General features: G+C 34.5%; 2 protein-coding genes across 2 annotated transcripts; both read right to left on the bottom strand.

Annotated features, from left to right (window-relative positions):
- Positions 1 to 5,225: 5,225 nt before the first annotated feature.
- Positions 5,226 to 6,827, bottom strand: LOC149285986 (homeobox protein Hox-D8-like). Its single transcript, XM_089494678.1, has 2 exons — positions 6,407 to 6,827; positions 5,226 to 5,512 (listed from the first exon to the last, which is right to left on the bottom strand). Exons 1-2 carry the CDS (start codon positions 6,825 to 6,827, stop codon positions 5,226 to 5,228), a joined length of 708 nt encoding a protein of 235 aa, XP_089350804.1.
- A 3,890-nt stretch (positions 6,828 to 10,717) lies between these two features.
- Positions 10,718 to 11,890, bottom strand: LOC149285985 (homeobox protein Hox-D9-like). The gene is made up of 2 exons (XM_089494718.1): positions 11,293 to 11,890; positions 10,718 to 10,959 (listed from the first exon to the last, which is right to left on the bottom strand). The coding sequence occupies exons 1-2, from the start codon at positions 11,888 to 11,890 to the stop codon at positions 10,718 to 10,720; spliced, it is 840 nt and encodes a 279-aa protein (XP_089350844.1).
- Between the last annotated feature and the right edge of the window lie 1,104 nt (positions 11,891 to 12,994).

Below are 12,994 nucleotides of genomic sequence, written 5' to 3'. Positions count from 1 at the left end.
TCTTTTTATCTATATTTCTATCTAAGTCAATCTGTCAATCTAGAAGTACACAAAATATGAGACAGCACCCGCAATGTACACACAATATTGTAAATTGAGGCCATTTTCATTCAACCCACTTGAGAGTCTTCTGTGAATAAAGGGTTGTGATAACCCCTCATCTTTCTCAGCCAGGGCAGATTTGTGTGCCCAGCCATTTTCTAAAGTAGTTTATTGCTTATTGCACCTCATTCACAATTTGCTTTTGTATCATTGAAATGCTTCCTTTTCTTGCTGAACTTCCTCCATTTCCTCTGATCCTGCAGCAGCTGTGCATATTGCCGCAGTGCAGAGGGGCCCTGGGCTGTAAATACCTTCCCCAGCTGTCAGCAGAACTAGGTTGAAATACTTTCTTTGTTCTGGTGTCTTTCCTGCAGCTTAACAGCAGACACCTAACAACACATATTTCCAACCTTCATACACAAATGTCTATATTTGAATGTGTGGATGTAGTTTTTATAGCACAATAAATACAAAGCAGAAACATGTTTGGTGTGTAGTACACACATTGTATAATTATTATTATGACCTCCACAAACACTGCTCAGTATTATTGAAGGAATTGGTATGAAACAAACATGTGCATAGCCAATTATCGTAAGCTCTGCAAAACATGGCTGACTGAATAACCTGTGTACTGGAACTCCAAGAGGAAAATGCAATTTATTACCTAGTTTCCTGGTTAATTCTGCTTAATTCACATACACATACATATGCCCACAACTATGCATACATACAAACATGTGAATGAATCAATGCTGTACGTAGAGACAGAAACGGTGTGTATGTTTGCAAATATATTCATAAAATGTATTTTCCAAAACCAGTGAAAACACACATGCATTAATAAATAATAATTGTTGTTATGTATCTATTATGGATTACAGTTAATATGGCACCTCCTGGTTACTTATGTAATCCAGCTGTTGAATTTTCATCCATCCATATTTTTAAAAATCTAATTTCACTAAATATTTAGAACACTTTATAATGACATTGATTTATAAAGAACAGCTGTTGATCTGGAATCCATAGGAATGTCCCTAGAATTGTTTAAAATTCAGAGGTTTTTAAAACGTTAACATGAATTAGAAAAAAAGGACATATAGTGATTTTTCTTTAGGCGGTATGAGCTCCTATGTAAACAGTTCCTGGTAACACTCACCTACCAGGCGGCTATATGAGAGTGAAAAATACATGGATCCATCATTTTAGTTAGCAAAACTAAAACACACTGCAATCATGCAGTTAACACAGTTAGCCTCATTATTGTGTCAACCATGTTTGAAATAGCAGGTGCCATAATGACAAATGCAAGTTCTAAGCATATGTATAGCTCAACCTGCAAAACATGTATAACATTTTATACCAATTGCTAATGCAAAAATACAGAACTAAATGTATGGATCGTTACATACAGATCAACAAAATATTAGTTTATATTTTAATATAACGTCGACAGCCAGGCAGTTGCGGAATATTACAACTAACCAGTGCTTGGACTGAATAGTAATAATACTAATAATACTACTGATAATATCTAAATATTTGTTTCACGTACATGTACAGTAAATGATTACATATTACTATTTTGGACGATGTTATTCAGCATTGAAAGGGTTCATTAACTCAAGGATCTGAAGAGCAATTTATATTGTATCCAATTTCTTTCTAACCAATACTGATACAATTTTACCATAGGACCCCAAACAATATATTTCAAAAGGGTTAGTCGAGAAATACATCTAGTATCTTAGTCAATGAAACTGATATAAGTGTATATATTTTGTTCACGCAGATGGCTGCACAAATACTGCTGAAAGAACATGATCCACTTACGGTTGTTGTCCGGATTTAAGGTCGTACAGATGGGAGTCTAGCTGTAATCCAGTTGCCATTTTCGTGACAAAAAGTGTAGAGAAAATCATCAAAGAAATTCTAAAAAAGGGTTTTTCCAGATATCCGTCTCCAGAACAGCACTTCCTCTAAGGGAGGAAGATTCAAACTGATCGGTTCAAGGAGATTGTGATTTCGCTATAGACAAGCAACAGGAACCTTGGACAAACACTAATAATAAAAATCTGTACTAGGTCTTAATACTAACTACACCTCATCGGAGACAAAGGTTACAAAAAGAAGGTTTGAGACTCTCTAAAGGCAGAATGCAAGCAAAAAATCGCCTGGGAACTCAGTCAAAAGGCCATGAAAGATATCGCAGTCATCATGTGACCAGCAACAGCCAATGAAAAACACAAGGAGGTCATAAAAAGGTCTATTACCAAGTTGTAAATTTTCTTCAAACAAAAAAGGAATTTACTGCAATTCCTTGCGGATTTTGTACATATTGCCAACAAGCGCCATTTTCTTTTAGCTGTTTAAAGCCCATGCTATGTGTTTTTATAATTATAGAATACTGAAAGTAACAAGTAATCCATACCCCAGCAAATGAAAGGAATTACCTTAGCCAACAGCAGCATTACATATGTTTGTTAAACTATTTATTTGCTATTTTTTATTCTTTTGCTTTAGTTTGGTTTTAGACCGAAAGATTACATTACTGGGTGGATATTAACGATATTTGGTATATCGACTAGGGAAAAATAAATCCAATGACACTCCAAGTATTAAAAGCAGGTGAACCAAATATTGAAACAAAAATATTATACAAAAATAACATTCACTTATAATAATAATAAATAATTGTATTTATATGGAAAGCAATACCACTCTCGGCTAAATTGTACTGAGCATTGTTATATTACGCTAGACATGGGATGATATGGTTACGAATTCTGATTGCAGTAACAGAAAAGTTCGGAGATAAACTAAGTATGTGTGTGTTTATATATATATATATATATATATATATATATATATATGTGTGTGTGTGTGTATTTGTGTGTGTGTATAGATAGATTTCGATATAGGTATATATGTATGTGTTTGTGTATTTATGTACATACTTAGGTACATTTATATATTAAAAGGTGTCTGAAAACCACAAAACGGTTAAAAATAATTTTGCTATTGAATAAACTCGAATCATTGAATGTTGTTATAGCAAAATGTATTGATATATTTTTTGAATGCACAAGGACATCGAGTGATATAACAGTAATATAGATATATATATAGAGAAATAAATACATTGTCTATATATATATATATATATATATATATACAGTATAATGTACATGTGTGTGTGTGTGTGCAACAAACATATATATATATATATATACAGTATAATGTACATTGACATTTTATTTATGTATGATTATGGATAGTTAATTTGTTGAAAACGTTTAGAACTTGAGCTGACATTTTTTGTTTCTAGGTATAAAGTACCTATAAAGTAAAAATGTATAAAACCAAATAATTTTACTTATGGACTTATGGACTACAAATTGTTAGATAGATACAGATGTGCTTATTCACATACATATACACTTACACACACTTACGGACAGAAGTGTCTGATAGATCACTAGAGAGATGGACTCGGTTTTATTACCTGTGAGTCTTCCTGTTCTCCCTTTGTCTCCCTAGATCCCCTGCGTACACGCCCATCCAGTGCAGAATTCTTGGTGGGCAATATACTTGGATTACCCCTTATAAAATCACTGTGCTGTGAGGTTCGATATTTGCCTATTATACCGGAGGTTTAATTGCAACTGTGACTTCAATCAGTAACCATTGATGTCTCTTGTTTCCTGTTTCAATGTCATTGAACACATCTGAATCTGTGAGACTTTTTCTGTAATTGTCTCACACAGGATGTGGCACACTCATACAAAATACATGACTGAGGGTCTTCACAAGGCCTGCTCATAAAAACAAGGTTCTGTTGCTGTATTCTCAATTAAGCCTCAATCTTTTACATTCTTGTGAAGATTGAATAATATACATTTCCTAATGTGGATGCTTATTTCATTGTAACATGATTTCCAATATTGTTAAACCTGAGTACTTTGCGCTAAAATATATCAAGCATTCTGACACCTAGATGTAGAGGTGACCATTATTCTAAGAATTAAACACACATTGACACAGGATTGTATTTTAGAAGTGTGCTTTATCAGATTACCTGAAAAACATATAACTAATATATTCTAATTACAGTGATTGTTCACAAATCCCTTCATTTTACGTAAAAAGCAAAAACATTAACAAAAATAAATACTGGAAAATCATTGTTATCGTTTTTATCATAGTTATTATTATTAATTCCAGAGACAAAAAAATATATACAGGTGGGTGTAAAAATGTATTTACACGTACATCTTATTGTAGCTTGACATAGCCTTGTTACATCTTAACATATTCAGAAAGTTGGAGCTATAGTGTGCGCTGTTAAATACGTTTCTGATGTGCTCATTTAATTTGACAAACATTTCTATTTTAGAGAAACTGCTAAATATTCCTTAGTTTTTAAGTTATTGCATAGTGTTATTATAATTATAACAATTGTAAAATTTTTGGCATTAAAATGCAATACATAATTGCATAGAGAGAATATTCACATCAGAATAAATATATAATCAAATCACTGGCTTTATAAAAAGAAACTATTTTATCCAAACACCATGTCGACCATTCAGAAGTATCTGGATGTGGCTTGGTACATGATACATTTTGCGATTTGCAAATTAAGACTAATATATTGAAAATATCAATATACTTATTAAATAACATTATTTATCTGATCTCATTTAAAACATATAGTGTGAGTTTGCTTTATTATTGCTTTAAAATTATTCTCTCATTAAAAAAATGATTAAAACATAATTCTCATAATTTAATTCTATGTATTTAACTATAAAATATTAAGTGCACAACATTCGATTCAAAAATCTGGTAGATTCACCAATATATAAAAATCATTGTTATAAGAAGATTCGTAAAGTATTTTTAATTCCTCGTGTAAATTGTGTGCATAGGCTTAAACACGCGTGTATTAAAACGAATGTCCTAGTTCTGGAGAGATTTCATAACTTTTGCACACTGTGTCAGGGTGCGCCGATTGGTATCGCTTTAGACTGGCTTGGAGTGATTGGAATTGTAGTCCAAAACAACGATCTGCTAGAGGTTAAGCTCCATTTTAGGTAGTTTCAATCTGTGCAGAATGGGTTATGTATAGCTTAACAACCATTTAAAAAAAGAGTTGTTGATGATAAGCAATAATCGAATCAGTTAATGCACCCTTCTTCCACCCCATCTTTTTCATTCTTTTGTTCGTCTTCTTCTTTCCCTTCTTGTGATGAGATTGGAAACTTGTCTTTGTTATTTTCTTTTTTCCATTTCATCCTCCTGTTCTGAAACCAGATTTTTACTTGCCTCTCAGAAAGTCCTAGTCCATGAGACACCTCGATCCTCCTCTTTCGTGTTAGGTAAGGGTTAAAGAGGAATTCCTTCTCCAATTCTAGTGTCTGAAAACGGCTGTAAGTTTGTCTTCCTCTCCTTCGGCCGGGCGCTACTAATCAAAACAAAACAGAGAGGCACAGCTCTTAGACCCTCATCAGCCTACAACAAAGGGGGACCAGGAGACTGCACAACCTAGTAGTCCACTAACTACCTCAACAACATGGGCATAAAATTACCCACGCAATTACCCACCCTAAATTACAAAAAATGAAAAACAGAATCCAAACACAATATTTCGATTTCTGTGTGTCTGTTAAGCTTGTGAGATCACATCATGCTTTGTAAATTTAAGTACATATCATTTAGGACATCTCCATAACCTAAAAGTAGAGTCGTAGGCATTGGTGTACAAAATAAATAATATTTTTTGAATGCAAACCCTCTTCTGCTTTAACAGAGGAAAAAAGGAAGACCGTGCAATTTAGTATAAACCTGACATATTAAACTGTAAAATAATTCATTACTTTTGGAGTCTGTATTATTTTTAGCATGGTTAAGGAAACATGAAAGTACATAGAAAGTAAACAGATAATAGACGTTTGTGATAGTTAATAGAGTTTAGCATTCTATGGAAGTAGAGTTGCCATAAAAAAACAACAAATTAAAAGCATCTAATACATTAACAGGCAACCAGTGTAAATAGATCAGGACGCGTTTTAAACTGAACTAGGTAGATAAAAGTACACTCACTTTAAAAGTCCTGTACAATTTTAAGAGGCAGACAGGAGTGTATGTGCAGAATTATATATATTTTTTTACATGTGCTGTAAACATTTAGGATCCAGATGTGATGTTTTAACAACTTAGGCTTCTGGGATCACATGAGATATCTAGATCTGTGAATAAGGTTTGGGAAGACAAGTTAAAAAACTTGGAGACCTTACTGTGTTTTTATTATTCCTGTCCGAGATACATGGTAAGTTTAAAGATTTTTACTACGCCCAACCTTGTGGTCTCATCCAAGGAAACATTTGAGAAGCAGAAGAGTTCTGATTTAAGTGCTCTGGAATCTCTCCAATATTGCCACTGGACGATTTACAGTCAGGATATTGGACCAGCTCGGCCTCTTGATGTGTCGTAAAAATCTGCTGTCTCTGTAAATTATCGTATCCGTAAAATTTAGTGGGGTCACCATGACACGTAATCCCAAAAGGAGCCTGCTGATAGCCTGCAGGGTTCGTGATGGCTGCTGGATTCCCCGGGTGGTAAAGGTCCTGATTAGGGTGCTGGAGACCTGGACTGGTGCTATAGACCAGAGGGTGTCTGCTGCTAACATCTTGGGCAAAATGGCAGTCGTAGTAACCCGAATTTATGGCATCTGCTGCTTTGTACTTGGAGTACAGAGGATTGACAAAAAAGGAGCTCATCTGGGCTAGATCAAAACACAGCACAGAGAAGGCTGAACAAAAAAGTAACTGCCCTTTTCCCTACAGCCCTGAAGTAGCACTAGTCATGGTGCAATGTGGAAGCCCTCTGCACTGAGCTGATCACTATGGAATAATATGCCTCACATATGACTTGCCTCACTGCTTTTGCCATTTCCTATTAGGCAAACATCACACACGCAAAAAAAAAAACTTCATATAGTTCAGACAGTCTTTGGCTACAGTTTCCATTTACCCCTCCCGAGGCTTTAAACAACCCCCATCAGAGATGTGAAAATATTTCAGAAACCAGTGAGTAGTGGGAGAGATTGAAGGTAGATAGCAAGCGGAGGGATAAATTACATTCTAGAAATCAACAGAGCGAAGTAACCGCATTACACAGCAGAGGATACATACGCCATTTCGCTCTGGGCTGCGGATAATTATCTAGGATCTCATTTTTAATTAAAACAATACAGTGGGTTTTTCGCATTTAGTTCATTTTTGGTGTATGAGGTCTACGTGAGGTCACTAAAATCATATTTTTTAACTTATAGTGTGTATGTCTGTTGGGATTGCTTTTTTTTTGGTTGATTCGGCTTTAAAATAAACTATGTGCACTCATAAAGTTATTTGCAATGAAATGAACATTTACCCTTGACTCGTTTGAACGCATGGCTGGAACCTGCAGGTTAATTGATGCTAAATAGAAATCATGTCCAGGAATACATTTCCCATCATTTCACCCTTGATGGAATACTGAAACACTGCAAATGGAAAAGTCTAAATAAGGTTCGGAGCCATATACAAAAACCAAGCGTGAAATTACATTAGATCACATTTTAGTTTAGTTTAGGGTTTTTGTTATTTGGGGAGGCATACCAGGTTATATTTTATTTATTATATTTTGTGTTATGACCATCAATGAGATGGGATCATATTTAATGTATCGATTAACATGACAGATGTGACCTAATGTAGATAGTTTTAATTTTGTTTTACGTAGATGGTTGGTATAGATGGATAGATAGGTGGGTATATAGACACACAGATAATGTATCATAATTGTCATTTTTTTTTTAAGTGAAATTGCCAACAGAGCTAATAAAAGTTGTTTAGTGACACATACAACTACAGGTTTGTATTCTGTTTCAATGCACATTTAATTCATCCACCATTCTTTCCGAAACAATGTGACTTCCTCTTGGATTGTGTATATACGGAAAAAACGCTGCACATTTGGTTTGATACAAAGCATATTAGCTCAATAATGAAAATTTATGGCTGAACAAAAGTGTGTACTTTTTGGACTATTAAAGGGTATCTTTCTTTATGCGTGCCAGTCTATCGATGTATGTATCTACATATCTATAGCATAGCTATTATCCATAAACAAAAGAGAGACTGTGTACAGCAGTGTACGTTCTCACTGAAAATAAAATCATAAATATGAACATTTTAAAAAGCTAAAAAAACCAAGTTTTTTTGAGTTTGGGAGGTTTTTTTTACATTAGCGCTTATATACTGTATTATTTAGTTAACTTGTGCTCATTTAGTCTGACATATTTTCATTCTATTTCTATTTATATGAAATATATATTACATTGATAGATTAACTATACTGCACAAGGCTTAAAGACAATGTCATTATGACAGCTTCACTTTTAAACAAATGGAGCATGAGCGCTACCTAGTGGTTACATGCAGTTAGGTCATACTATAAATTTGTTTATTTTACCATAAATGTTTATTTCGTAGCAATTGATATTATGACTTGTTCTAGGATAACAAGAATAACGTTACAAATCTAGCCATTCACTGAACATTTAAATGACAACTCTAGAAGCCGTATGTCACAGTATTTTGTAAAAATTCGTTTTTCATTCAGATGCTGGGTATAATCCAGACGCCATTTCTCATCACCTTGATATTGTGCACTCTGCATGGGGTGGCATACCAGCCCAAATTTCTGAGTGCATGGTTAAATTCAAAGGCAATTTTTTTAGTTTCTAAAAATATCCTTAGAATATTCTGCTGATATTGCGTACACTTTTTAACTAAATGAAATTATAGATTGTTATTCTAAATTAAGAGAACCTAATAATAAGTAAAATTATACTTAAGTAGATATAATAAATACATTTCGAAAAACATAATGAATTCTGGTTTATTTTATCGGTATATGAAACAAAGACCTTTCAAAAAATACATTTACATTTTAAACTACTTAAACTACTTTTTATATTTAGAAATCCCACACTGCCTATTGTCCAAAAGCCAAAGAATAAGAGAGTGAATTAGAATTTCCCACATTTTTCCAATTATTTCTCACATTTAGTTGGAAGGGCTACGACTTTTCTATGAATTTAGGTTATCCCAAAATATCACACATTAAGCATGTTGTGGTTAGTAGTTTTTTTTAAGCCTATGCAGCCATTGACCAGTCATAAAATAGGCTACATTTTTGGAATTTTGTTTTAAAGGAACAGAAACATCAAAATAAACCACTTTCAAAGAAAAACGCCATACTACGCCATAAAATCATTAAATCCAGACGTCTAGCCATCCAAATTACTTTATTATACCCTAGTACTTCCTGTTTTAAAAGAACAGAAAAGGAATAGACAATGGATGAGCCTCCAATACAAATTCAACAAATTTTTAACACGGACATACGCTTTAATAATTTCCTTATATTACATTTGATCGGATTGTCCAAACATAGGCATATACACTAACATAAAATGTAAACATAAATTATATTTATTTATCAACACTTCAGTGCTTGTTTCGTTTGTGAATTTTACAAACTTTTTACATATACGCATTGTTAGTGGGGGTACGGAAATTATCTGAGCACAACATAAAACGGAAAACAGCGGGAGAACCAATTCGTTAAATATTGGATGAAAACAATATATGACTTGGTAAGCAAAACGTCTTCCCCTGCATAGTGTATTTATATTCCATTTACACCCTTGCAAGTGGAAATGTATACACTATCATAGCACTGTGGACAGATAATTATTTTCATTCAAACAATTTGTATTCGTATACAAAACCAGATTCAACAGTACTACATATCCAAAGGTCCCTGTCTCATACTAAACCATGTATTGTTTTTTTTTATACATATATATATAGATTATACACCTAGTATCTAAACACTAAACTTACATTCGTTTGCACATAAAGGATGCACTCATGCGGAGTCTGCAATAGTGGATTGCTCAACATTTTTGGTTTCCAAACGAGTTTAGCTAATATATATATATATATATATATATATATATATATATATATATATATATATATATATATATATATATATATATATGTGTGTGTGTGTGTGTGTGTGTGTGTGTGATGATTTCCTTTACCAAACTACCAAATAGTGATCCGTTTCATAAAATAAAGAGCACACGTTTTGTTAAACGAAATTCTAGGCCATTTGAAAAAAAAAGTTCCGTAAATAATAAAAAATATATATATATTTATTTAATTTACTAACGTCACAAGAATGCATTAAGTGTTTTGACACATGGAGTCCATACATTTTATTTTTTATATTCAGTATCTACGGGGTGAGTCTGGATTCAAGTAGTTCTTTCGCCATACACTCAAAGCAGCACTACTGAAACTTCTATCTTAGTTACTTTAGCTATACTAACTTCATTTATAAAACGTCTCAAACTACCTACCTGTAAAACCCAACGTGCATTTACAATAATATTCAAAAGAAACAATTCAAAATTACGCAATTCCAAATGCGCACTGACATGAAAACTAGGTTTCCAAAATACACATAACACATTCACATCTAAGCCAAAAGACCTGAATATATATACATGTCCCAAAAATTACAGAAAGAATTTAGTGCATTTTCAGATATGTTATTGTTCTTTATTTCCTTTCTCCTTGTTCATTTTTTTCATTTTCATTCTTCGGTTCTGAAACCAGATTTTTACCTGTCTTTCAGTGAGGTTTAAGATTCGAGCTACTTCATAGCGACGATCCCGGGTAAGGTACATATTAAAAAGAAATTCTTTCTCCAGTTCCAGAGTCTGATACTTTGTATAAGGACAACGCTTCTTTCGAGTGGAACGAGCATGAATCCAGTTTGCTGCAGGATTATCTAGAAAAGAAACAAGAGGGAGCGTACATTAAAATACAGTCCATACTCGATTCTAATTAAGGGCTACCTGTTTACACCACTTTTAGTCAGAATTATCCTAAAAGGATTCCTAATGCAGCGAGAGAGCTTACAGTTCTAATGATAACTTGATTTTAGGTGCTTATGTGAGGAATAGAATAATTTTATAGCTTCTTGTTGCTTGCTTGGGCTATATGCTATGCGTCTAGACGGTTTTATAGGTTAGTAAAACTATCAGTTTTTCACATTTAGAGTCTCGCAGGTTTAGGCAATAAATCAAAGAGTAAATTTATTTTCTCTCTCTCTTTTACTTACTTGGATCAAGTTGCTGTTGTTGCTGGGGCTGCTGGGGCTGCTGGGGCTGCTGGGGCTGTTTTTCCTCCTTTAACTCGCTGTTATTTGGATCCTCAGTGGCAGCATGTTCCTTAGCAGGCTCCTTGACTGTGCTTTCTGGAAAGGAGTTGCAAGTGTAATTTGGGAGACTGATCCCATGGGAGTCAAACGAGGAGCACTCGGTCCTTTTGGGTGCGCTTTCAGGCTTGATGCCGTAGTTGCGCCCGTTGCTGTGGAATCCAGAGAAGGCGGTCGCAGTGCTGGAGATGGGCTCCAGCCACGAACGCACCGTGTATCTGCTATTCTCTGCCGCAAGGTGGGACTGGCCCACGTACGGATGATAGATCCCAGTCATCCCTGCAGAGGGCTGTGGGTGCACCGTGGACCAAGATGTGGGGAACACGTTCGATTTTGACGCAAAGCTACAAGAGGAAAAATCTGAACTGTCTCCAACACCTGGTGGCCTAGAGGTCGTTGTGTGACCTCCTCCCTGGGAAAATCTACCCCCGTAGACCTCTTCGTTCTCATGTCCTATGAGAGAATCCACATAGTAGTTACTTATGGTACCACTTGACGACATTTTAGCCTCCCCTCTTACTCATATAAAAGGTTACACTCTTAACTGTATGTAATACCCTCCCTGAGAACAATCATAGTATTTTGCAGACTGCAACCTCCATCCATTGGTTGTGGGCTCCACGTGATCATATTTACCAATACTGAGTAAATCAATCCGCTTAACTGGGCTGATGTGATTAAAAACACATACAATTAAAAATAAGAGTAACTAAAACCCGAGTGGGAATGACACAGAAGGGGGATATCGCTGATCCCACCTTTGTGCGCAAAGGCTCAGTTTGCTTGTAAAAGCGTAAAGCCCTGGCTTTCTGGGACTATTTCTTCCAGTCCCTTCAATTCCTCCTGCCATTCATTTTTAATCACTTTGCTGAATTTGTTTAATTGCCCTTTAAACTGTAGGGACCCACGCTAGAGAACTAGAGAAGGCATGTTCACATTATTGACCTGTGGATATAAAACTTGTTTTACTAGCCACAAACAAGTAAAGTCACAGGGACAGCACGTTGTTTTGTTCTAAAGCGTTCAGTAACAGTCCATATTTACGTAGCAGAGGCCATCCCAGCCTTAATGTGTGAAATGCATAAAACCTTCAAAGTGTTTTTAAAAACAGGTGGAGACGAACTATCATGATTTTTACGAGTTTCAATAAAATGTTTATGAGGTGCATTTGATTATACATTAATATGCCCTATAATAAAATGGACTGAGAGAACATTAAAAAACCTATCTGCTGGTGGACCCTATATATATATATATATATATATATATATATATATATATATATATATATATCATACATACACATAACACAATATGAGGCATGCATTTATACAATGTATACACATATTTACATTTCTCTCTCTTTCTTTACAAATTCATATTTAACCACAAATGTATCCTCAATCTTAGATGGATGATTCTGAACAGAAATGATTCTTTATTAAAATAAAAGAAAGGTTTTTGTTTGAAGTCACTTTACTGTGGTATAAAATGCTGGGGAGGAGCATTCTGAAGGTGTCCAGCAATAAAGAAATGTTAGCTTGTTAAGTGAGATTGGGAGCATTTGCAGGAAGACACAGTTAATTGAGGTTGTTTCCTGAAATAA

This window comes from Sceloporus occidentalis, unplaced genomic scaffold (genome assembly GCF_023333645.1).
Source record: "Sceloporus occidentalis isolate IW3139 unplaced genomic scaffold, rSceOcc1.0.p SCAF_74, whole genome shotgun sequence".
Taxonomy (NCBI): domain Eukaryota; kingdom Metazoa; phylum Chordata; class Lepidosauria; order Squamata; family Phrynosomatidae; genus Sceloporus; species Sceloporus occidentalis.
This window is presented reverse-complemented; position numbering and strand designations above follow the sequence as displayed.

What these genes read in the sequence shown, in the direction of transcription:
- LOC149285986 (XM_089494678.1), bottom strand. Translation starts at nt 6,827, where the DNA reads ATGAGCTCCTTTTTTGTCAATCCTCTGTACTCCAAGTACAAAGCAGCA. An exon ending in TCCTTGGATGAGACCACAAG is followed by an intron (nt 5,513 to 6,406) that starts GTTGGGCGTAGT and finishes TGTTTTGATTAG; the next exon opens with TAGCGCCCGGCCGAAGGAGA.
- LOC149285985 (XM_089494718.1), bottom strand. Translation starts at nt 11,890, where the DNA reads ATGTCGTCAAGTGGTACCATAAGTAACTACTATGTGGATTCTCTCATA. An exon ending in ACAACAGCAACTTGATCCAA is followed by an intron (nt 10,960 to 11,292) that starts GTAAGTAAAAGA and finishes TTTCTTTTCTAG; the next exon opens with ATAATCCTGCAGCAAACTGG.